The sequence below is a fragment of the Dreissena polymorpha genome, chromosome 1, assembly GCF_020536995.1.
Source record: "Dreissena polymorpha isolate Duluth1 chromosome 1, UMN_Dpol_1.0, whole genome shotgun sequence".
Classification (NCBI taxonomy): Eukaryota; Metazoa; Mollusca; class Bivalvia; order Myida; family Dreissenidae; genus Dreissena; species Dreissena polymorpha.
In genome coordinates this window covers 41,521,603-41,545,279 of record NC_068355.1, presented here as the reverse complement: position 1 = coordinate 41,545,279, position 23,677 = coordinate 41,521,603, and the positions used below count along the sequence as shown (strand labels likewise).

The 23,677-nt window shown below is 35.5% G+C and overlaps 1 protein-coding gene across 6 annotated transcripts in view; it reads left to right on the top strand.

The window, feature by feature from the left end:
- LOC127877608 (FERM domain-containing protein 4A-like) overlaps window positions 1-23,677 on the top strand; it is a 181,035-nt gene that overhangs the window by 118,034 nt on the left and 39,324 nt on the right. For 5 of the 6 annotated variants that reach the window (XM_052423693.1, XM_052423658.1, XM_052423649.1 and 2 more), the window contains 4 exons: window positions 295-371; window positions 11,353-11,457; window positions 14,740-14,881; window positions 15,600-15,747. In XM_052423693.1, the coding sequence (XP_052279653.1) occupies window positions 295-371; window positions 11,353-11,457; window positions 14,740-14,881; window positions 15,600-15,747 (472 nt within the window). The remainder of the gene's footprint in view (window positions 1-294; window positions 372-11,352; window positions 11,458-14,739; window positions 14,882-15,599; window positions 15,748-23,677) is intronic. The other variant, XM_052423674.1, reaches the window with a different exon arrangement.

Here is a 23,677-nt window from a genome sequence, read left to right as displayed (position 1 = left end):
GGGGGGCACTCTGTTGGTCTGTTAGAATGTATCTCAGTCTGTTCTCAAAAATATTAAGTTTGTGGACAAAAATAGATCAACATTTCTCAAACAATTTAGTTAAAACTTAGAATATGTCATAATTGTGACGCGCAGATTTGCAACACATTTTTCATCCTCAGTGAACCACCCATTCTTGAGTTATTTTCCCGTGAACATAGCTTACAAAGAATGTGGGATATAAGTCGAGTTAGTTACAAAGCTCTGTTTACTTGTGGTATTCACACACCAATGACTATTGTTGTGTGTTTTCAGTTGTTGGTGTGGAAGTCACTAGAAAACCTGTACTATCGGGACCGCAAGTTCTCTATCGAGGTTCACGACCCCAAACGGTAAGGAACAAGGGGCACCTGCTTGTGATGCTGCAAGCTCGAGTTTATTAGTTCCGCTTTGTTCAGAAAGCAGTAGAATGGTCATTGATGATGCTTGACAGGTGTTTGGCTTAAATTTGGTATTCTGTACATGAATGAAAATAAGTTAAATTAAGATTCTCTTTTGTCTAGTATCTATTTTCCCCAAAGAAGGGTGTTATAAGTCATTTCATTTGTATGCCCCCCTTGGAAGAAGAGGGGGTGTATAATTTTGCACGTCGGTCTGTCCGTCGGTCCAGATGGTCCCGGATGATTACTCAAGAATGTTTAGGCCTAGGATCATGAAACTTCATAGGTACATTGATCATGACTCGCAGATGACCCCTATTGATTTTTAGGTCACTAGGTCAAAGGTCAAGATCACAGTGACTCGAAATAGTAAAATGGTTTACGGATGATAACTCAAGAATGCTTACGCCTAGGATCATGAAACTTCATAAGAACATTGATCATGACTGGCAGATGACCCCTATTGGTTTTCAGGTCACTAGGTCAAAGGTCAAGGTCACAGTGACTCGAAACAGTTAAATGGTTTCCTGATGATAACTCAAGAATAATTAGGCCTAGGATCATGAAACTTCATAGGTACATTGATCATGACTGGCAGATGACCCCTTTTGATTTTCAGGTCACTAGGTCAAAGGTCAAGGTCACAGTGACAAAAAACGTATTCACACAATAGCTGCATCATCAACTGACAGCCCATATGGGGGGCATGCATGTTTTATTATAATGGTTCTATAAAGGAAAGTATGATCAGATTTTTAATTGCACTTTGAGTGTAAATTTAAAAATTGATTTGTTTTTATACATTTTTTGTCCATGCATCATCAAACCAATGTTGTTGTTGTAAATAAGTTATCAGACATTTATTTATTTCAATGTATTCAGTTTGAGAGTGCATTTTGTAATTCTTTTGTTAATTTTATACTTATGTTGGTTGATATTTGGAAAAAGCACACAGTCCATAAAATAATCAAGTCTTCTATCAGAAAACTGTGAATAATTAATTATTTGATGTATTATGATATCCCTATTCTTGAGAATTGATTTGTATTATTTAAATAAGTTCTGTTTATTATATATGGAAAGTATACTTTTTCCAACAGATACTGGGATGAAGGTTGCACCAATATGTATAATAAGACAAGCCCAACAATAACATTTACTAAAATAATTATTATCATTGTATGATCTAGAAATAATAAAAAAGTTGTACTCTACCCAATGGCTATATTCCACTTAAATTTTAACCGCATTATATTTTATGTAAATTCACTTGTATGTACATGTACTAATGTAATTAAATACAAATTTGTTATGTAACTGTGGCAATAATTTTATTCAATTTTATAACAGGTATATTACTGAAAGCATGATACATTTAAAAACACACAAAGTAATGTTATTATTTATTTGATCTTTGTCTGTTGTAGTCATTAAAGATAACGATGAAATCTTTAAGATTATTGCATCTCAAAATAAGCTTTAATTGTAATCATTTACAAGATTCTTTTATTCTTCATACTCAAATTGTTTGACCATGAAAGTTTTGAATGGTGCCTCTGGAGCAGATTTTCTTAATAAATTAACAACATCTCACAGATTGTTTCCCTTTTGTACTAACGTATAGTGTGCTGTTCAACCTTTCACTGTGCCTTGTAATGGATGATGTGGCTGCTTTCTGGATATCCATGTTGTGGTTCCCAGCCTATTTTAGATCTCTATATGCATGAATATGAATTGAGCATTCATTATTTAAGTTTGTTTTTTTGGTCATATTTGGGGCTAAAATTCAGCCCCATACTCAATCTCAAAAAGCAGATATTTCTTCCAAATAACTGCTTTCATTTCCCCAATCGGAAGTTTCAATTTTTTTTTTTTTATTTCAACTCAGCTTAAGTTCATCTAAGTGTTCAGATATGTGAGTTGAACATTTGTAAATATTATATTGAAAACATTTCTATTCTCAATTGTACAGTATTTGGTAGCAGAAAACAAAACTTATAATAACACCAATTTTAGTAACAAAAAAGATATTCAATTTTTCCCAATCCAAAAGGCCCCTGTCCATTCCCAAAGTGGTGTAAAAAAGCTGTATTTTATCTGAAAGCTCTAAATAATTCTTTCAAACAGTTGTGTTTTTTTTAAATCTGAGAAGTCTATGTTATCAATAAAATTGGGTCAGAAAAAGAATAATTGCTGAATGGAATGAACGCATGTAAAACGATGCATCAAAAGAATGAAAATCAAAACACCCCCTGGGCAGATCCTCAAAGTGTCAGACATGCACTTTTCTAAAGACACTGTAGGGGAAAATGAAACGAAACATGCTACATTTTAATAGGTTGCAGAACTTTATTCAGCATAAGTAGAACAGAAGCAGAATTTCAGTGTACTTCTTTCATAAATAAATACTAATGTACTTATAATCAGAGGCCTGTACTCGATCACTGGTTATAACGGCATGGGATTATCACAAAGGCTAATATAGGCCCATTTTCTCAATTATGATTTGCTTGGTGGTAATGAGTTTTTATGAAAAGGGTCGTCCATTTAAGTTTTAAAACATTTTTCAGTTTTAGCTTAATGGTCCAATATTGTTATCCATACAAAAGCATGGAGTTTGAGAACCTTAATAGTTTGTATGTCAAAATGTGTTTATTTGATGTTCTTTGAAAAACCCTTATAGTTTATTTGTAAAAAATTCTTTTATTTTTTTTGTTCATTAAAAACTGCACAAGTCAATTTTGGCGTGAAAATGTCAATGGTTTTATTGGAACAGCAGATTCATTGCTCGTTTTCTGCGGGATATGATATCCAAATGGATAACATGGTTATTGCAGTTGGAGAAAGTACTGAACAACCATTTGGGAAAAAAGTGTACTTTGAAAACTGCATTTACCTTAGACAACCATCAGGTGAATAGAGAAATTTGTGAAAGCATTTGGTATTTTACTGAAAATATTACAAAGGTAGGGGTTACATTTTATACTTGTCAAAAGGCAAGTTTTTCATGACATGCACTCAATTACAATCAGTTCATTCACCCCATATACCGTAGGTTTCCACGTATAGCGCGTTCCCCTGTATAGCGCGCAGGCTGTATTTTAAATGCAAAATTGGAGAAAAAAATATTTAAAGACAATAAAACCACCAAATCGGACCGAAAATGGCCGCCATTTTACTATTGCACAATCCAATAATCCGGGACATTGGAAAGCTTAATTAAGCATTCAAAATAGGAAGCGTCATTATGATTAGGAGCATGGGTTGCATAGCACTATACTTTTCTGACAATTTTGTAATTTTCTAGCAAAAGATTAACAGTCCACGTGCATTTCGTGAAAACCTTGAGAAAATAAGAATTAGTGTACATAGTGTGATTTTTCCTCGGGGGAATAAATGGGCATTACCGTTAAATTTGAATGTCGCATGGGAGACAGGGATACAGTTGTTGAGGTACACCACTGTTTAACGTTCAATATTTATACACACAAAATGCAATTGCATATCTTCACGTTCTCGAGTGTCAATTAGTGTCTCAAATGTCAATAAGCGTCTTAACAAGTCGTGGCACATATTACTCAATAACATCTGCCAATTATGAAGTGCAAAGTGACCCCCTTTCACACCTACCGTTACCCGCATAAAAGACCTCGTTCGCACCTACCCTTGCCTGCTCTCCGGAATGTCGATAACAATCCCCATCGGAATTCATCAATAAAGAAGTGTAAAAACACTTGACAATGGCCCCTCAGTCTGTACGATTATAGGGTGGTAGTTTTCTGGAAAAAAACATGGCGGCCATTTTGATTATTTACGATTACACAACATATTTTTTACCAATTTAGCAGCCAGGATAGCGTTGTATCAATGTATAGCGCGCACCAGCTTTTTAATTTGAATTTTGGAGGTAAAACACTGCGCGCTATACGTGGAAACTTACCGTATAATGATTGTTGGTAAAACATAACTTCAATTTTTCCTGGATAACACATATAACAATAAATATTATGAATTATGAGAGTGAAGTGATTATTCATTATCTTTATGAAAAGTCCCCTGCTTATATGTTTCAATGGACTGTGAAATATGCCAAATTTAAGACATTTTATCCAAAACAATATATGTCCCTGTTTGTTTGTTTTTAGCAAAAATTGTGTTGTTTGTCGCCAAAAAATGACTTACGCATCTTTAGAAGAAAATTTACGATATTTTCTATGCTAATTTTATTGATGAACTTTATAAAATAGATCAACAAAACAAATTGATGAAAAGGAAATTATTGTTAATCAGTGTTCTTGAACTGAAAGTGCAGTATATTAATTGTTTGGTTTTGCTTAATTGTTTGAAGTGGTTTTCTTCTGAACACTATATAGTAACTCATTATCTTTCAATATGTAACAAGTATTTATAAGTGTATAGCTACTCATTTTTGTATGTGAATGTACTAATTGTAATAGCATGAAGCATGAGATATGAAAACATCTTCACGATTCACATCTTGTATGGTATTATAATGAACATGTACAATGTACCCCATTAGTCATCTGTTTTAAGAAGTTCTTAAGCGTTCTCAACTATTCACCTCTCACCCTGGATGAACTGGTAAGCATTAGTGCTATTGATGCTTACATTGAGTTTTGAGACCTTGCTTGTGGTTGAATCCATCTGAACTTGAGAGATTTTTAACTAGCAATCCGTCTGGTACCCTTTTAAGTGGGATTGTTGCCTTGCTTAATTAAACATACATATGGTATAATAACACACACACTAGTCTTAAGACTGCATTACTTTATGCAGCATTTCAAAATTACAAAAAAACATACATGCGCTTTTGTGTAAAATATTTTAATCTAGCAACATATATGATGATTGGCTTATATTGTATGTTAATTATCCCCCGCCATAGGCGGAGGGATATTGTTTTGGCGTTGTTCGTCTGTCTTTCCGTCCTTCCGTCGGTCTTTCCGTCCGTCCGGAGCCATATCTTGGAAGTGCATTGGCGGATTTCATTGAAACTTGGTATGTGTATATATATGGATAAGAGGATGATGCACGCTAAATGGCATTGTACACAATCTGTTTATAACTGAGTTATGGCCCTTTGTATCTTGTAAAAATGCTTTTTTGTGTGTCTGGAGCCATATCTTTGAAGTGCTAATTGGCCGATTTCATTGAAATTTGGTATGAGTATATATATGGATTAGAGGATGATGCATGCCAAATTGCATTGTACACCATCTGTTAATGAAGGAGTTATTGCCCTTTGTATCTTGTTTAAATATGATTGACAGATGTTAAGGGTCAACTCACCATCTTCTTTGTTGTTAATTGATTCCTCAATAAAACACATTATTACTTTGACATTTATCTGCAAGATGTCCATTGTGGTATATTTTTATCATATATATGTGTTGATTGAGTAGAAGACGCACAGTTCTTTAAAAGTAGGGTGTGACAATGGTCTAGATACAGAGAAAAAAGGTTATAGCTCATTATTGCTTATAAAGAATGATATGTTGTTAATGTTTCTTACATCTTTCTGCCATTGTCCATATCTTTATCAAATCTCCCCATCACTATGTCATTGTGTTTGTGTGTGTTTTGTATTTTCTCTCACTTCTTAATGTTCCCCTTTTTGTCATGATTCATATCTTGATCCAATCTCTTCCTCACTATGTCATTGTGTGTGTGTTTTGTGTTTTCTCTCGTGTTTTCTCTCACTTCTTACAGCGTTGTCTTTTGATTTATAATGTTAAATCTCTTTATTTCTTCAGAGGCACCTTCTACAATTTTTGGTTTTCATTTACCACAAAATTAATTGAGCACTTCTTTCCTTAATGACTTGATACACCGATTTAAGTTAATTGTTTTAAGAAATAAATAAAAGGTAATGTTTTCAAATATAATCAGACTTCAGTTTGTTCAAGGTCTTTTTAGATAACACTGCAAGCTGTGTGTTTAAGGTCATGTGTTTAAAATAATGTGCTGAAGGTTGTAAGTTTACACCAATATGTTGAGAGCAGTGGGTTTAAGGTTGTGAGTCTACAATAATATGTTGAGAGCAGTGTGCTTAAGGTTGTGTGTCTACATGAATATGTTGAGAGCAGTGTGCTAAAGGTTGTGAGTCTACAAGAATATGTTGAGAGCAGTGGGCTTTAGGTTGTGTGTCTACAAGAATATGTTGAGAGCAGTGGGCTTAAGGTTGTGAGTCTACAATAATATGTTGAGAGCAGTGTGCTTTAAATTGTGAGTCTCAAGAATATGTTGAGAGCAGTGTGCTTTAAGTTGTGAGTTTACAAGAATATGTTGAGAGCAGTGTGCTTTAGGTTGTGAGTCTACAAGATTACGCTGAGAGCAGCGTGCCTAAGGTTGTGAGTCTACAAGAATATGTTGAGAGCAGTGTGCTTAAGGTTGTGAGTCTACAAGAATATGTTGAGAGCAGTGTGCTTAAGGTTGTGAGTCTACAAGAATATGTTGAGAGCAGTGGGCTTAAGGTTGTGAGTCTACAATAATATGTTGAGAGCAGTGTGCTTTAAGTTGTGAGTCTCAAGAATATGTTGAGAGCAGTGTGCTTTAAGTTGTGAGTTTACAAGAATATGTTGAGAGCAGTGTGCTTTAGGTTGTGAGTCTACAAGATTACGCTGAGAGCAGCGTGCCTAAGGTTGTGAGTCTACAAGAATATGTTGAGAGCAGTGTGCATAAGGTTGTGAGTCTACAATAATATGTTGAGAGCAGTGGGCTTAAGGTTGTGAGTCTACAAGAATATGTTGAAAGCAGTGTGCTTTAGGTTGTGAGTCCACAAGATCACGCTGAGAGCAGACTGCCTAAGGTTGTGAGTCTACAAGAATATGTTGAGAGCAGTGTACTTAAGGTTGTGAGTCTACAATAATATGTTGAGAGCAGTGTGCTTTAAGTTGTGAGTCTACAAGAATATGTTGAGAGCAGTGTGCTTAAGGTTGTGAGTCTACAAGAATATGTTGAGAGCAGTGGGCTTTAGGTTGTGAGTCTACAAGAATATGTTGAGAGCAGTGGGCTTAAGGTTGTGAGTCTACAAGAATATGTTGAGAGCAGTGTGCTTATGGTTGTGAGTCTACAAGAATATGTTGAGAGCAGTGTGCTTTAAGTTGTGAGTCTACAAGAATATGTTGAGAGCAGAGTGCTTTAGGTTGTGAGTCTACAAGATCACGCTGAGAGCAGACTGCCTAAGGTTGTGAGTCTACAAGAATCTGTTGAGAGCAGTGTGCTTTAAGTTGTGAGTCTCAAGAATATGTTGAGAGCAGTGTGCTTTAAGTTGTGAGTTTACAAGAATATGTTGAGAGCAGTGTGCTTTAGGTTGTGAGTCTACAAGATTACGCTGAGAGCAGCGTGCCTAAGGTTGTGAGTCTACAAGAATATGTTGAGAGCAGTGTGCATAAGGTTGTGAGTCTACAATAATATGTTGAGAGCAGTGGGCTTAAGGTTGTGAGTCTACAAGAATATGTTGAGAGCAGTGTGCTTTAGGTTGTGAGTCTACAAGATCACGCTGAGAGCAGACTGCCTAAGGTTGTGAGTCTACAAGAATATGTTGAGAGCAGTGTGCTTTAGGTTGTGAGTCTACAAGAATATGTTGAGAACAGTGTGCTTAAGGTTGTGAGTCTACAAGAATATGTTGAGAGCAGTGTGCTTAAGGTTGTGAGTCTACAAGAATATGTTGAGAGCAGTGTGCTTAAGGTTGTGAGTCTACAATTATATGTTGAGAGCAGTGTGCTTAAGGTTGTGAGTCTACAAGAATATGTTGAGAGCAGTGTGCTTAAGGTTGTGAGTCTACAAGAATATGTTGAGAGCAGTGTGCTTAAGGTTGTGAGTCTACAAGAATATGTTGAGAGCAGTGTTCTTAAGGTTGTGAGTCTACAATAATATGTTGAGAGCAGTGTGCTTAAGGTTGTGAGTCTACAAGAATATGTTGAGAGCAGTTTGCTTTAGGTTGTGAGTCAACAAGATTATGCTGAGAGCAGCGTGCCTAAGGTTGTGAGTCTACAAGAATATGTTGAGAGCAGTGTGCTTAAGGTTGTGAGTCTACAATAATATGTTGAGAGCAGTGTGCTTTAAGTTGTGAGTCTCAAGAATATGTTGAAAGCAGTGTGATTAAGGTTGTGAGTCTACAAGAATATGTTGAGAGCAGTGTGCTTAAGGTTGTGAGTCTACAAGATTACGCTGAGAGCAGCGTGCCTAAGGTTGTGAGTCTACAAGAATATGTTGAGAGCAGTGTGCTTTAGGTTGTGAGTCTACAAGAATATGTTGAGAGCAGTGTGCTTTAAGTTGTGAGTCTACAATAATATGTTGAGAGCAGTGTGCTTAAGGTTGTGAGTCTACATTAATATGTTGAGAGCAGTGTGTTTAAGGTTGTGAGTCTACAAGATTATGCTGAGAGCAGTGTGCCTAAGGTTGTGAGTCTACAAGAATATGTTGAGTGCAGTGTGCTTTAGGTTGTGAGTCTACAAGATTACGCTGAGAGCAGCGTGCCTAAGGTTGTGAGTCTACAAGAATATGTTGCGAGCAGTGTGCTTAAGGTTGTGAGTCTACAAGAATATGTTGAGAGCAGTGTGCTTTAAGTTGTGAGTCTACAAGAATATGTTGAGAGCAGTGTGCTTAAGGTTGTAAGTCTACAATAATATGTTGAGAGCAGTGTGTTTAAGGTTGTGAGTCTACAAGAATATGTTGAGAGCAGTGTGCTTAAGGTTGTGAGTCTACAAGAATATGTTGAGAGCAGAGTGATTAAGGTTGTGAGTCTACAAGAATATGTTGAGAGCAGTGTGCTTTAGGTTGTGAGTCTACAAGATTACGCTGAGAGCAGCGTGCCTAAGGTTGTGAGTCTACAATAATATGTTGAGAGCAGTGTGCTTAAGGTTGTAGACACCGGTCTACAAGAATATGTTGAGAGCAGAGTGATTAAGGTTGTGAGTCTACAATAATATGTTTAGAGCAGTGTGCTTTAGGTTGTGAGTCTACAAGATTACGCTGAGAGCAGCGTGCCTAAGGTTGTGAGTCTACAAGAATATGTTGAGAGCAGTGTGCTTTAGGTTGTGAGTCTACAAGAATATGTTGAGAGCAGTGTGCTTTAAGTTGTGAGTCTACAAGAATATGTTGAGAGCAGTGTGCTTAAGGTTGTGAGTCTACAAGAATATGTTGAGAGCAGTGTGCTTATGGTTGTGAGTCTACAATAATATGTTGAGAGCAGTGTGCTTAAGGTTGTGAGTCTACAATAATATGTTGAGAGCAGTGTGCTTAAGGTTGTAGACACCTGTCTACAAGAATATGTTGAGACCAGTGTGCTTTAGGTTGTGAGTCTACAATGCTATGTTGAGAGCAGTGTGCTTAAGGTTGTGAGTCTACAATAATATGTTGAGAGCAGTGTGCTTTAGGTTGTGAGTTTACAAGAATATGTTGAGAGCAGTGTGCTTTAAGTTGTGAGTCTACAAGAATATGTTGAGAGCAGCATGTAGAAGGTCTGGTGTTTGCTAGAATATGCTGAGATCAGTTTACTGTGGCCTAAGGTTGTGAGATTACAAGAATATATTGAGAGCAATGTGCTTTAGGTCATGTGTTAACAAGAATATGCTGAGAGCAGTGTGCTTAAGGTCATGTGTTTACAAGAATATGCTGCAAACAGTGTGTAGAAGGTCTGGTTTTTGCTAGAGTATGCTGAGATCAGTGTGCTTAAGGTCATTCAAGGTCACTGATCAAGGCCCATTACTCTGAGCTGCAAATTAGCAGAATTATGTCCCTTACATTACTGTTTGTTCTTATGAAATTGGGTTAAGTTGGGTTAAGGTCAAGGTTACTGATGCTGAAAATTTGCACTGAATAATTTCAGATAGATTTTAGATAAAGTGCAGAAATGTATTGTGTAGGAAGGTTACAGGCTGATCTAATGAATTTTGAGTGATTGCTTTTTGGGCTTGATGGATCAATGTTACTGTTTCTAAAAATGGAAAAATGTTTCCAGTCATTGACTTAGTTTTGATGAAGTTTCTGTGCTGTAATTTTGTGTGTAGGTTTACGTCCTAGGGTGGAATTGCATTTGGGGCCAGTTTGGTCAAGGTCATTATTACTGACAATATAGAAGTAGTTTTAGCTCAATGACTTAAGTTGATGGAAGAATTGTGCTGGTATTGTGTGTTAAGGCAGCAGACATGCAGACCTTTGCTTAAAACTAAATTAAATTCAACGACATTAATTTGTTAATAGCTTTAAAAAAAAATTATCTTAGCATGGTCACATTTTTTTTTTTAATGTATTCATCTTCAGCTTTATGGTTACATATACCATATAACATCTATTGTTATTCAACTTCAAATATGTCTTTGAGGTTATTGTATCAAGTGAAAAAGAAAATATACATTATACTATCAAATCGGAAGAAAAGTAGTGCAAGCTGTCTAGGAACAGTTATTGTTTTATTCATTCTAAATTCACTTAGATCAGATATGTATATGATTTGGTTGCAGGGATATCTTTTTATTTGAAGAATATTTTATTTATTTCATCCTGAATTGTTTATGTGTCTGGAGATATGTAGTCATGTACTTTAAAGAGAAACTGATTTAAACTTTCAATCTATGCATTTATAACTTGCAACATTGATATTTTAATCACTGAAAGTGTTAAAAAAACATATCTTCTGTACAATAACACAAATATAAAATAATTCTTAATAATTCTTAGAGAATCTACCTTGTTTTCTATTTCATGCTTTAAACAACACATCCAATCCAAAAAAGAGCACCAAAAAAACAGCATTTAAGATTGAAAACAGAAAAAATAAATATTGAAATTTCCCAAGATTATGCGACCTGTCCCTGAGTATCCAACCAATGTTTGTTCAGTTTTAAATTTCTAAAGCCACTGGAAGGTGCCTTTCCTAAGTCACATGTTGCGCTCTGTTCTTGTGCAGTGTTATTCACGCGTTGAGCAGTTTCAACTTGTACGAAGACGCCATTCGTGAAACCCCGGATGAGTCAGATGAACTTTCTGCTGCCATATCTGACCCCACCACTCAGTAAGTTCCCAGCGTCCCCTTAATCGCGTACCGATGGGTAAGGTTGCCCAAATGTTTTGGGTTACGTTTGTAGTTCATGACAGTTTACTTAGTTTGGATTGGTGGTCATATTAATTATGAACAATTGGACATTATCATATCACTTCTTTGGAGAGGTTAGTATTGTAACTCTGCATGGGTGATAGTTTATAATATGCTCACATAGGTCTTCAACAATTTAGAATGATGTTATGTTTTCAATTCTTTCGTCCAATCGCATTTATTCTCATGTTGGTTCTATGCAACAATTTTAGTTAAATTGTGTGAGCACCAGAAGATTCTCATTTCCATACATAATTGCATCCATTTTTATGCCCCCCTTCGAAGAAGAGGGGGTATATTGTTTTGCACATGTTGGCCGGTCAGTCCGTCCATCCGTCCACCAGATTGTTTCTGGATGATAACTCAAGAACGCTTAGGCCTAGGATCATGAAACTTCATAGGTACATTGATCATGACTCGCAGATGACCCCTTGATTTTCAGGTCACTAGGTCAAAGGTCAAGGTCACAATGACTGGAAACAGAAAAATGGTTTCCCGATGATAACTGAAGAATGCTTACGCCAAGGATCATGAAACTTCATAGGTACATTGATCATGACTGGCAAATGACCCCTATTGATTTTCAGGTCACTAGGTCAAAGGTCAAGGTCACGGTGATTCCAAACAGTAAAATGGTTTCCAGATGATAACTCAAGAACGCTTACGCCTAGGATCATCAAACTTCATAGGTTCATCGATCATGACTGGCAGATGACCCCTATTGATGTTCAGGTCACTAGGTCAAAGGTCAAGGTCACGGTGACTTGACACAGTAAAATGGTTTCCGGATGATAACTCAAGAATGCTTATGCCTAGGACCATGAAACTTCATAGGTACATTGATAATGACTGGCAGATGACCCCTAATAATTTTCAGGTCACTTATTCAAAGGTTAAGGTCATAGTGACTCAAAACAGTTAAATGGTTTCCTGATGATAACTCAAGAATAATTAGGCCTATGATCAAGAAACTTCATAGGTACATTGATCATGACTGGCAGAAGACCCCTATTGATTTTCAAATCACTAGGTCAAAGGTCAATTCACAGTAACAAAAAAAACGTATTCATACAATGGCTGCCACTAAAACTGAAAGCCCATATGGGGGGCATGCATGTTTTACAAACAGCCCTTGTTAATAATGACCTCAAGAATAAGAAATGTGTTAAGTCTGACCTTTAATATTATTTTCAGTTCATTTCCACTGTATATGTGTATCTTGTTGTGAATTTTATCACTTGCTCTCCAGTGCCCCTTTCTGCTGTATGGTATGCTTGCATGATGACCATTACCCCTTACGCTGTTATGATATTAGTTCTAGTGTATTTAGTCTTTTTTTCTAAAAATGTGTAGACAAATATAAGTCATTTGTTTTGTGCCAATCATTTTATGTTTCTACTTTTACATAATCTTTCCTTGTCTTTCTTTTTACGTGTTTGACTCATTTCTTCTTCTGTAAATTGAATGTGACATTTTAAAATGTAAATATTTACAAAAATATCAAATATTTAAGTAAGCATAGGACTAAGAATGCTAACTTAGAATTGTTTTCAAAGAAGAAAAATTACATTTTGTATAAAAAATAGAAATAATTGAATCTAATTAATAATCACCCATAAAACAAGTACGCTTGAAATGGTTAAATAGTGTCACACATGTAACAAAGAAGCATACATGAAATAATGTTTAATTTAGTGCTTTAATGTTGGTAATATACATTCTGTTTTCTTTTTAATTTATTGAAATTCTATTACATGCCTATCCATTACTAAAATATACATGATGTTTGTGTGGGAACGCTCATTAATTTAGCCAGTGATTATTTTGATGTAGTGTATGTTAACATCTGGGAGTGTTGGTGTGACATTCTTGAGAAATGAATGTGTACAGTATTATGAACATACAAGAATTATCATTAACACTTTACAACATATTAAAACGAATTATTTGCATTGTATTTGGAATATTATTCTCATGATATCAGGTATTGTAAATTGTTAATATATCAGGTATTGTAAATTGTTGATAACATTTATTTGAACTGTGTTGTTGTGTTTGTTTGCAACCAAAAACTAATAAGCTGAAATTATATCATTGGTGTTGAAAAAACATATCTCGAATACAGCTTCATTTTGTTAAATTTCAATAAATAATAACAATGGTGCAAATTTTTATGTCCCCCCACTATAGTAGTGGGGGACATATTGTTTTTGCCCTGTCTGTTGGTCTGTTGGTCTGTCTGTTGGTCTGTCTGTTGGCCTGTCTGTTTGCGCCAACTTTAACATTTTGCAATATCTTTTGCTATATTGAAGATAGCAACTTGATATTTGGCATGCATGTGTATCTCATGAAGCTGCACATTTTGAGTGGTGAAAGGTCAAGGTCATCCTTCAAGGTCAGAGGTCAAATATATGTGGCCAAAATCGCTCATTTTATGAATACTTTTGCAATATTGAAGATAGCAACTTGATATTTGGCATGCATGTGTATCTCATGGAGCTGCACATTTTGAGTGGTGAAAGGTCAAGGTCATCCTTCAAGGTCAGAGGTCAAATATATGTGGCCCAAATCGCTTATTTTATGAATACTTTTGCAATATTGAAGATAGCATCTTGATATTTGGCATGCATGTGCATCTCATTGAGCTGCACATTTTTGAGTGGTGAAAGGTCAAGGTCAGTGTCATCCTTCAAGGTCAGAGGTCAAATATATGTGGCCCAAATCACTTATTTTATGAATACTTTTGCAATATTGAAGATAGCAACTTGATATTTGGCATGCATGTGTATCTCATGGAGCTGCACATTTTGAGTGGTGAAATGTCAAGGTCAAGGTCATCCTACAAGGTCAAACATCATATAGGGGGACATTGTGTTTCACATTCACAAACACATCTTGTTTATTAAAGATTGGAATTAAAGAGTATTAATTACTAGTAAAAAACTAAACAACTAAAATCTTTTTAAAAAAGGTTTAGTTAACCAATTAATTGTCATTTCTTGAGTCTGAGGGAAAATGCAATGATTATGGCAAAAAATATTGACTGCACAAGCCAAGCTGGCTTTAAGTGACAACATTTTCATGAGTATATAACTATAAGTTAAATATTTCAGTATCTTGAGAAAAAATCAATAACATTGTGTTATATAAGCTAATTAAAAAAATAACTCATTAAACTGTGACATTCCTCTCTGTTTTCAGGGTGTCAGTAAGTCGGCGTACATTTGGTCCCGGTAACGTTAATGTTCATGCATGGTTTGGCGCGACCCCCCAGCTCACAAAATGCGTCTGGTCCATGGCCGTGGCTCAGCACCAGTTCTACCATGAGCGCAAGACAAGCAAGGTCAGATTAGATACACCCGGCTCCGACATTACTTTTTACATGTATAGATGCTTTCAGTTCACACCAAAAACAACTTCTAATTATTACTTTTTACTCTGTTAACTTAAAAGACAAAATGTCTAGATGATTGTTAAATAATTTAGACTTAAGTTACTTGCTATTTGAAAGTATTGTGAAAAGAAATAAATGGAGCCTGTTAGATATTAAAACCTCAAAATAGCTTGAACAAACACTCTACTAGAAAGATTTTTAAATTAGATTTATTCAGTTGATTTTACTGTTCATGTTTCACAATCAAAAATTTGCACACACCAAAGGTATTTTGAGGTTATTTGTTATCGTATACTTTTGATGTGCGATATGATTTGCAAAGAATTTCAGGAAATTATTGCAAACAAATTGTTATATTATTATGCATTAGCATTTATAGTATTTTTCATTAGAATTGTCTATTGATTGTGTGATGAGTTATGACCCTTGGTTGACAGAATTACATTTCTTCCTCTTGAGTTGCCTTCTTCCTTTATGTATGTTATGTCACATCAAATGTATCCCCATGTAACTGGGTTGAGCAAGTCTCAAAGCAGATCGTTAATGATAAATGCACCTGCAAAAAAGGAAAGAAACGATTCACAAGTCCATAGGCCCTTCCATGACCTCTGAGAGGGGGTGAATGTGTCGGGGGCATGGAAGGTTTATCACGAGCAGTGGTTTACAGGCGACACTACCGACAGTAAGGAGTGCTAGCGAGCTAGCGACCGCTCTCTCCACAAGCACGTCATCATTGACCGGATCCCTGGGCTCAGATATCAGCCGCAGTGGCAGCTCAGCCAGTCTCCCCAGTCTTGGGGCTTCCACATTCAATTGTGAGTATATATATGAGAAACTTTATGTGAAAAATGCTCTAAATGCATGTGCGTAAAGTGTCATCCCAGATTAGCCTGTGCAATCCACACAGGCTTATCAGGGACCGCACTTTCCGTCTAAACAGGATTTTTACCAAAAAGAGACTTCCTTTAAACAAATAAAACCACTAAAGCAGAAAGTGTCATCCCTGATCAGCCTATGCAGACTGCGGAGGCTAATCTTGAAAAACACTTTACACACTTGAATTAGGCCCATTTTCCCAAAACAAAGCTGATATGATGAAGAGATTATCTTCTTTCAATACCTAAGACTGTTGATCTAAAAAAAAAGGTTATTTCTACATGCCATAACAAAAAAAAAGCTGTTTGTTCATCCATTGATTTTTAAGCTTTTTAAATGCTTTCGGACAAGTGCTTCAATAAATCTTTCTCTCTTGTTCAGAATTATTAACTGCATAGTACATTAGTAGCCAAATGCAAAATGATAACGTTCAAATCTGTTTATTGTTTGCAGTCTATTTATGTAGTTAATTGAAACATTTAAGAGTCTATTGCCTAGGAAAAACCATTACTTTACTGGTCGTGAACGTAATACCGGCCTGTACGTGAAAAATTGGCCACCTGTGTTTAATCATTTTCATGATCTAAACACACATGTTTTGATTATTTTTAGAACAATCAACTTGAAAACCAACTCTAATCTCAATATTTTGCAAATTAAAGAAGCATATCACTGTAAACGTTTGCATTAAAATGTCTCAAACATAACACAAAATATTTCTCTCATGGGAAAAGTGACGTCATTAGCCATTGCAAAAATTATATTTATATAAGAAACAAATATATTTGATAAAATTATTATTATTTCTCTCTGATAAACTTAAATTAAGGTATTTTTAATTAATTGTATAAAAACATACATTTAAAACAAAAAAATCAGGACCTAAATATAAACTTTAAATATATGAATTACCTCCCTTAATTTGAATATTAATAGTTTACATGTTGTAAAATTAAATATAAGCGTTTACTAAAAATCGACACTAAAGTCAACTTTTTAAACAAAATGTTTTGACTTTCTTAGCTATGTTAGTAAAAATTGATTAAAACTATTGAAAATAAATATTTTTTATGAATTTGCAGTTCCCCATTAACCGTGCAGGCTTGTTAATATTTATTAAAATAGGTAGGGGGAGTAACTGGTATAATAATGTCGCATTTTTTTAAAGTTTTAAGTCAAAAATTGTGTTTGTGTAAACCTTTATTAATACTCTTAATATGAGGACATTCGTCTAAAGATATTTCTTTGTAATTGTACTTGCAGATTAAACTGAAAAGTGGCCGATTTTTTAGGTACAATTGCCCTACGAAAATTGATAGTTTATATGTCATTAATTTCTGTTCATAAAAGTAACATACACTGATCTAATCTTATTGAAATTTTAATGCTAGGTGAGTTTTGAACCCAGGATTATATATGTGAAGTTTAGTTTAAACCAGTTGCCTAAAACAAAAGATTTTGTTTAAATAGTCCCAAAAGTGGCTGGAATTACGTTCACGACCAGTATGGTGTTTTAGCTCAACTATTCATCAAATTGTCCGAGCTATATTACTCACTGTAATGTCATCATCTGGGTAATTGTCTGAATTATGCTTTAATGTAAGTATACATGCAACATCTCCATATCACTCTCTCTGTTACATGCATTCAATTGAAACTTCACGCATGTATTAAGGGTCATTATGTGAGGTCATCTAATTAGTTCCGTAACTCTGATATGCAATTGAAGAGAATTGTGCCCCTTTTGTACGGTTAAAATGTGCATGCAACAACTCCTATCTGACTTGCTGTTATGAAGACCTAGGAGAAGGGCACATTTAGGGCCACTGGGGTCTAGGTCAAGGTCACTGTTGCTAAAAATATCTACAAAGATTGCTGTCAGTTAGGATGAAGATGGATATTTAAGATAGGATTGCGCTGAAATTTGTCTTAAGGTAAAATACATGCTGATCTGATGTGGGGTTGGATTTGTGACTATTTGGGTCAGGGAAACTGTTATTTAAACTTACAACAAAAATGTTTGCTCATTAACTTTAATCTGAAGGCAGGTATTTTGCTGCTATTTCTGTCTAGGTAGCTTAAATGCAGACCTATCTTGCAAAGTTAATTTAAATTACCTACATTTATTAATTAATATTTGATCATTCACAACTCTTGATTGCATAATTCCTACAAGTTTGTCTGATAGTTTACATATACCATATTAATACTACAGATACTAAACTTCTAATATGCATTTGTTTTCAGTATTTTAGGCGATAGACATACATTGTACTATAAAAGTGTAGGCAATATTAAAGCCCCTGTCTTTTGACAGCTCATATTCAACATATTATTGGAATGTACATGTGATTTAGCTCAAACATACTCAGACATCACCATTATATAAGAATACAGACAGGGAACTACTATGTAACTTAAATATGTATAATAGAAATTTCATTATTAAACCGTTCATAACTTAAGGCTCTGTTCTTATTGCTGCATTGCTGCAGGTGTTTGTACATGGATTCATTATTTAATATTCTATTACCTACTCTGGTTGTATTCGACCAAAAGTTGTGTTTCTATATAACAAATGCTATCATGGAGGGTCATAGATTACCTGTGTAATGGGTGGACACTTGGACATGGATTTAATATCTGTTGTTAATGGATACTGATGTAGATTTGATGAAGATGTTGAACTATGTAAAACAATTAGCCTGAGCATGCAGCAATAGTCACATTTTGTGTATATTCTGCCTTAAGGTATATTAAGACAGTCAATGACTGTATGTAACACCGTACTATGGCGGAATATGATTTTTGCACAATCTGTTGGTATTCGTTGCTATTCCATATATTTTCGTTTTGGCTCTCTAACTCAACTAGTTGACTGATCTATATCAAACTTTCTGAAAATATTATTAAGATAACGCTTAGTTTGGTTTATTCGGCTAACACAAGAAAATTGTGATTTGGTTTGCTGACCACCACAGTTAAAGACAAACATAACAAAAATAGCTTCATATCCATTCTGCCTTACAACACATGGCTGTAATAAAAAAATATGAACAATTTTTGTTCCAGGTAAAAGAAATTGATAATTTCTATCATTTTGTTTGGAGATAAGAACACCGCAACTGGTTCATGAAAATTCTCAGGGCTGATTTTAATTCATTTAGTTGATTTTATTATTGTAACCCAAAGTTTTATGACAGTGAGATCGTAATGTGGTACGTAATGTGGTACGGTATGAAACGTAAGACAGCTGGGAGACGAGTATGTAATTGTAAAGGTGGAATCTTGAAGGGGGACACTGGTTACTTTTAAGCCTTTCAGTTGATTAAAAGGGCAGGTGAAATGTCAGTGGTCTAATGACTTCATTTTTAAACAGGGAGCGTACAAGCATTAACGTGGCATGGTTACTGCAGGGAAACAATGGGTGACAAGATAGTAACAAGACTTTTACAGTCAAAAAATTGATGGGTTTCTTTTTAAGAGTCATCAGTATGGCTATTTAGTTGAGGGGTATGGCGACTTTAATAGAAATTAATCGAATCTGGGCTGGATCTTTGAAACTTTAAAGATTTGGACACACGCTATTGGAGTGGAAGAGAACCATGAAAACAAAGAACAAGTCTTCATTTTTATGACTAATTTCCTCTACCCTTTGTTTGTAAAACAATTTTCCGTTTGATTTGAAACATAGAAGTTACCTTGGGAAAAAAGGCTATTTTAAAGACAAAATGCACTTAAGTACGTACTCAAGCATTTGGAAATCGTAAATTTTCTTGCAATGAAAAGTATTGATAACCAGTGCCCCATGAAATTCAGAAGCAATTGTTTGTGTAATTTAAATGGTTAAATCTGTTGTCTGAGACGTTATTGTGGTGTTTATTTCCCTTGTTTTGGGTTGCTGACTTCAAATTTATGGGACACACTCATGAATTAGTTTATAGATTGAAAACATTTAAATGCAAAATGAAAGGATTGTAAAATTAATGTCAAATTGATGGGGTCTATAGTGTAAAAAGAAGATCCTTTTTTGAAAATAAATATGCCCTTGATGTTATCAACGGATTAAACTCTTGGACAATTAATAACTGTTGGCTTTTCAATCAGATGTTGGAAATTTGATTCAAGCCCATATGGATTTTGACAGGGATAGAAATTTAAGGGTGTCCACTTGCCCCAGGTGACTTTTTAAGTGGGAGAGTTTTTCTAAAAAGCTGGTAGTCTGCTTTGGCTATAAGATAATTTCAGAAAAATGAATTTACACCGCTGACTAAAACAATAACTCACAGACTTCTCATTACTACCATCCCTTTGCACAGGAATGTTTGTTAGGGAATATGGGTTCTGCCTGAGCACTTGCGCTTAATATTTGTAAAATATGTTTTTGTTTGTGTTGCTTTTTATTCCCCACCATAGGCGGAGGGATATTGTTTTGGCGTTGTCTGTCTTTCCGTCCGTCCGGCACTTTTGTGTCCGGAGCCATATCTTGGAAGTGCTATGGCGATTTCATTGAAACTTGGTATGAATATATATATGGATAAGAGGATGATGCACGCAAAATGGCATTGTACGCCATTGGATAATAATGGAATTATTGCCCTTTGTATCTTGAAAAAATGCTTTTTTTGCGTGTCCGGAGCCATATTTTGGGAGTGCTTTGACGGATTTCATTGAAACTTGGTATGAGTATATATATGGATAAGAGGATGATGCACATTGGCGTTGTCCATCCGTCCAGACAACTTTTTATACCCCCTCTAAACGAAGTTTAGGGGGGATATATAGGAGTGAGCTTGTCTGTCGGTCGGTCGGTCGGTCCATGTCCGCTCTCTGTTTCAAGTATTTTTCATCCGATCTTCACCAAACTTGGTCAGAAGTTGTATCTAGATGATGTCTAGGCTAAGATCGAACATGGGCCTTGCTGGGTCAAAAACTAGGTCACGGGTCACTTAGTGCGTTTTAAACATTTAGCATGTTGTCCGCTCTCTAATTCAAGTTGTTTTCATCAGAGCTTCACCAAACTTGGTCAGAAGTTGTATCTAGACAATGTCTAGGCCAAGTTCGAACATGGATCATGGCAGGTCAAAAAATAGGTCACGGGGTCACTTAGTGTGTTTTAAACATTGAGCATGGTGTCCGCTCTCTAATTCAAGTAGTTTTCATCCGATCTTCACCATACTTGGTCAGAAGTTGTATCTAGATGATGTGTAGGTCGATTTCGAGCATGGGCCATGCAGGGTAAAAAACCAGGCCTGTATTCACAAAACGATTTTGCAATCGATTTTAACTTACCGGTACATCGATTTCATTTTTGCCTATCAACTACAATGGAAATCCATTTTCAATGACAAGCAAAATCGATTTTTGATTGCAAAAAATACTTTATGAACACGGGGCCTGGTCACGGGGTCACTTAGTGCGTTTTAAACATTGAGCATGGTGTCCGCTATTTTTTGTGAATACAACATGCAAAATATTCTGTGTCAATGCGGCATGTGGGGTTATTCGTCACGTTTGTGACAAAGCTCTAGTTGTGTCCAGAAGTATATTGGCGGGGATATCAATTCAACGAATTTGCTTGTTATCCCCCGCCATAGGCGGAGGGATATTGTTTTAGCGTTGCCCGTCCATCCTTCCGTCTGTCCGTCTTTCTGTCCGGAGCCATATCTTGGAAGTGCTTTGGCGGATTTCATTTAATCTTGGTATGAGTATAAATATGGATAAGGGGATGATGCACGCCAAATGGCATTGTACACCATCCGTTAATAACGGAGTTATGGCCCTTTTTATCTTGAAAAAATGCTTTTTGTGTGTGTCCGGAGCCATATCTTGGAAGTGCTTTGGCCAATTTCATTGAAACTTGGTATGAGTATGTATATGAATAAGAGGATGATGCACGCCAAATGGCATTGTACATGATCTGTTAATAACGGAGTTATGGCCCTTTGTATCTTGAAAAAATGCTTTTTTGAGTGTCAAATATAACACTTTTGTGTCCAGATGCATATTGGCGGGGGATATCAATTGAACGAATTTGCTTGCTGATTTTAAAATATCCTAGATCTTGGTTACAAAACAAATGTATTGTTTGTGATTCATTTCTACAGCAATTCAAATGTCCGAGAAATATGTCGCACCTACAGACATTGACTGATATAAACACCAATTTACCTGATACAAAAATATCAGGCACCTTTACATCAGGCAGATATCAGCCTAGCCATATGATATATGCTATTATTGTTTCCTGTACTAATTCACCAATAATTTGTTTCGTTATCAGTTAGGCCAGAGTTTTTTGATAAAAAGATTTTCGGATTTTTTTTCTAAAAGTGTCGGGTAGGAGGACGGCAAAAAAAAAAAAAAAAAAAAAAGATGGGTGACCAAATATGCACTCACTTAAAAGATGTTATGGTATGAAGTTCTTTTTAGTAAGCAACCGCAGTGATTTGTTTCAAACATGTTGATTTGCTAAATGATTTGAAGTTTTTAAATCAGTTTGAATTGTAAAAATATCTTAATTGGTTCAAATGTTATGCAGTTTTTTCACTTGTCCAAAATTAACTTTTTGGTGATTTTTGCTGAGCATTTTAACCATAGTACCTGTGCGTTTGTCGTGCGTGGAACAAAATAACTTTTTTTGCTTTCATTTGAATTTATTTTTTTGTTTTAATTGTCTCATTTTGTTGAAACTTGCCATCTCAATGTATTTTTTTCAGAAGGAATCCATTTTGGCATTAAAAATACCTTATCTCAACAAACAACAAATAAGATATTGAGGTTTAAAAGAAACATTTAATAGTGTATTGTCCAGTAAAAATCAATACCGCAGACAAATACAAACAACATAATAAAACCCTTTTGCTCTTAAATGAATTAAACAACAGTAATGTTACTTGCAATACAAGTGTTGTTTAAAAGGACAATTTCTTCCAGAGATTGAACAATATGTCATAATGTTCATAATTTGGAAAAAACACAATGGAGTCCTGAGGTAATGCACTCTGGCAGGTCGAAAACATCAAGAATGAACTTTCTCTCTACAGTCTGTGTATCCTCTCTGATAGGCCATACAAACACTGTCACTCAGTGTTCATTCTGGGCCAGATTGCTGGTTGGGTAATGACCCATCAGCCATAAATTTAGTGGGCCATTTAAAGATTGTGTAGGATGCAGGATTTATGATCACTACCAGCTGCATGTCAGAGAACTTGTCCGAAAATCCGTTAACAAATGTGTTACTTTGACTATGCTTTTACAAATGTCACAAAACATGAAATTATTTTTGTCATCGTTTGACAACCACGTAAATTTTCTCTACCCAACCTTTCTCGAATTTATGATCATCTATCTTTTCCGAAGGTTTCAACAATTGTTCGCTTGAACCAGCAGACGATGAAGGCCTACCCGCTTTGGCCGAAGCATCTGCTGTTTTGCCACCTTCCTGATCAGAAGTTCTTTCACTTTCCCTTGGAATTTTTGTTACAAAAATGTAGGAGAGTTCGTCCCTCGCTTCTCTCCGTTCTGCTTTGACATGTTTAAACACTTTTCTTCTTAAAACATTGGAAAATCGCAACAACAAAAAATGCTTACAAACGTTTTCAACACTTTCTGATATGTTAGACACAGTTTGCAGACCGTTGACATCTATCAACCAATGAAAGTGCAGGATTCAACACAGTGCGCCCGCGGTAGCCAAGCAACGGTTATTTTCCACCTACTCAGCAGACCTGTGTTTAGAATTCGCAGTACGATTCCATCGCTTTGTTTTTGAAAATTAAATCTCCCATTGATCTTATTTTTTAATGCGCCAATTTTATTATGTATTCGCCCAACTGGCCCACTGATATTATTAAGATTGCGACCATT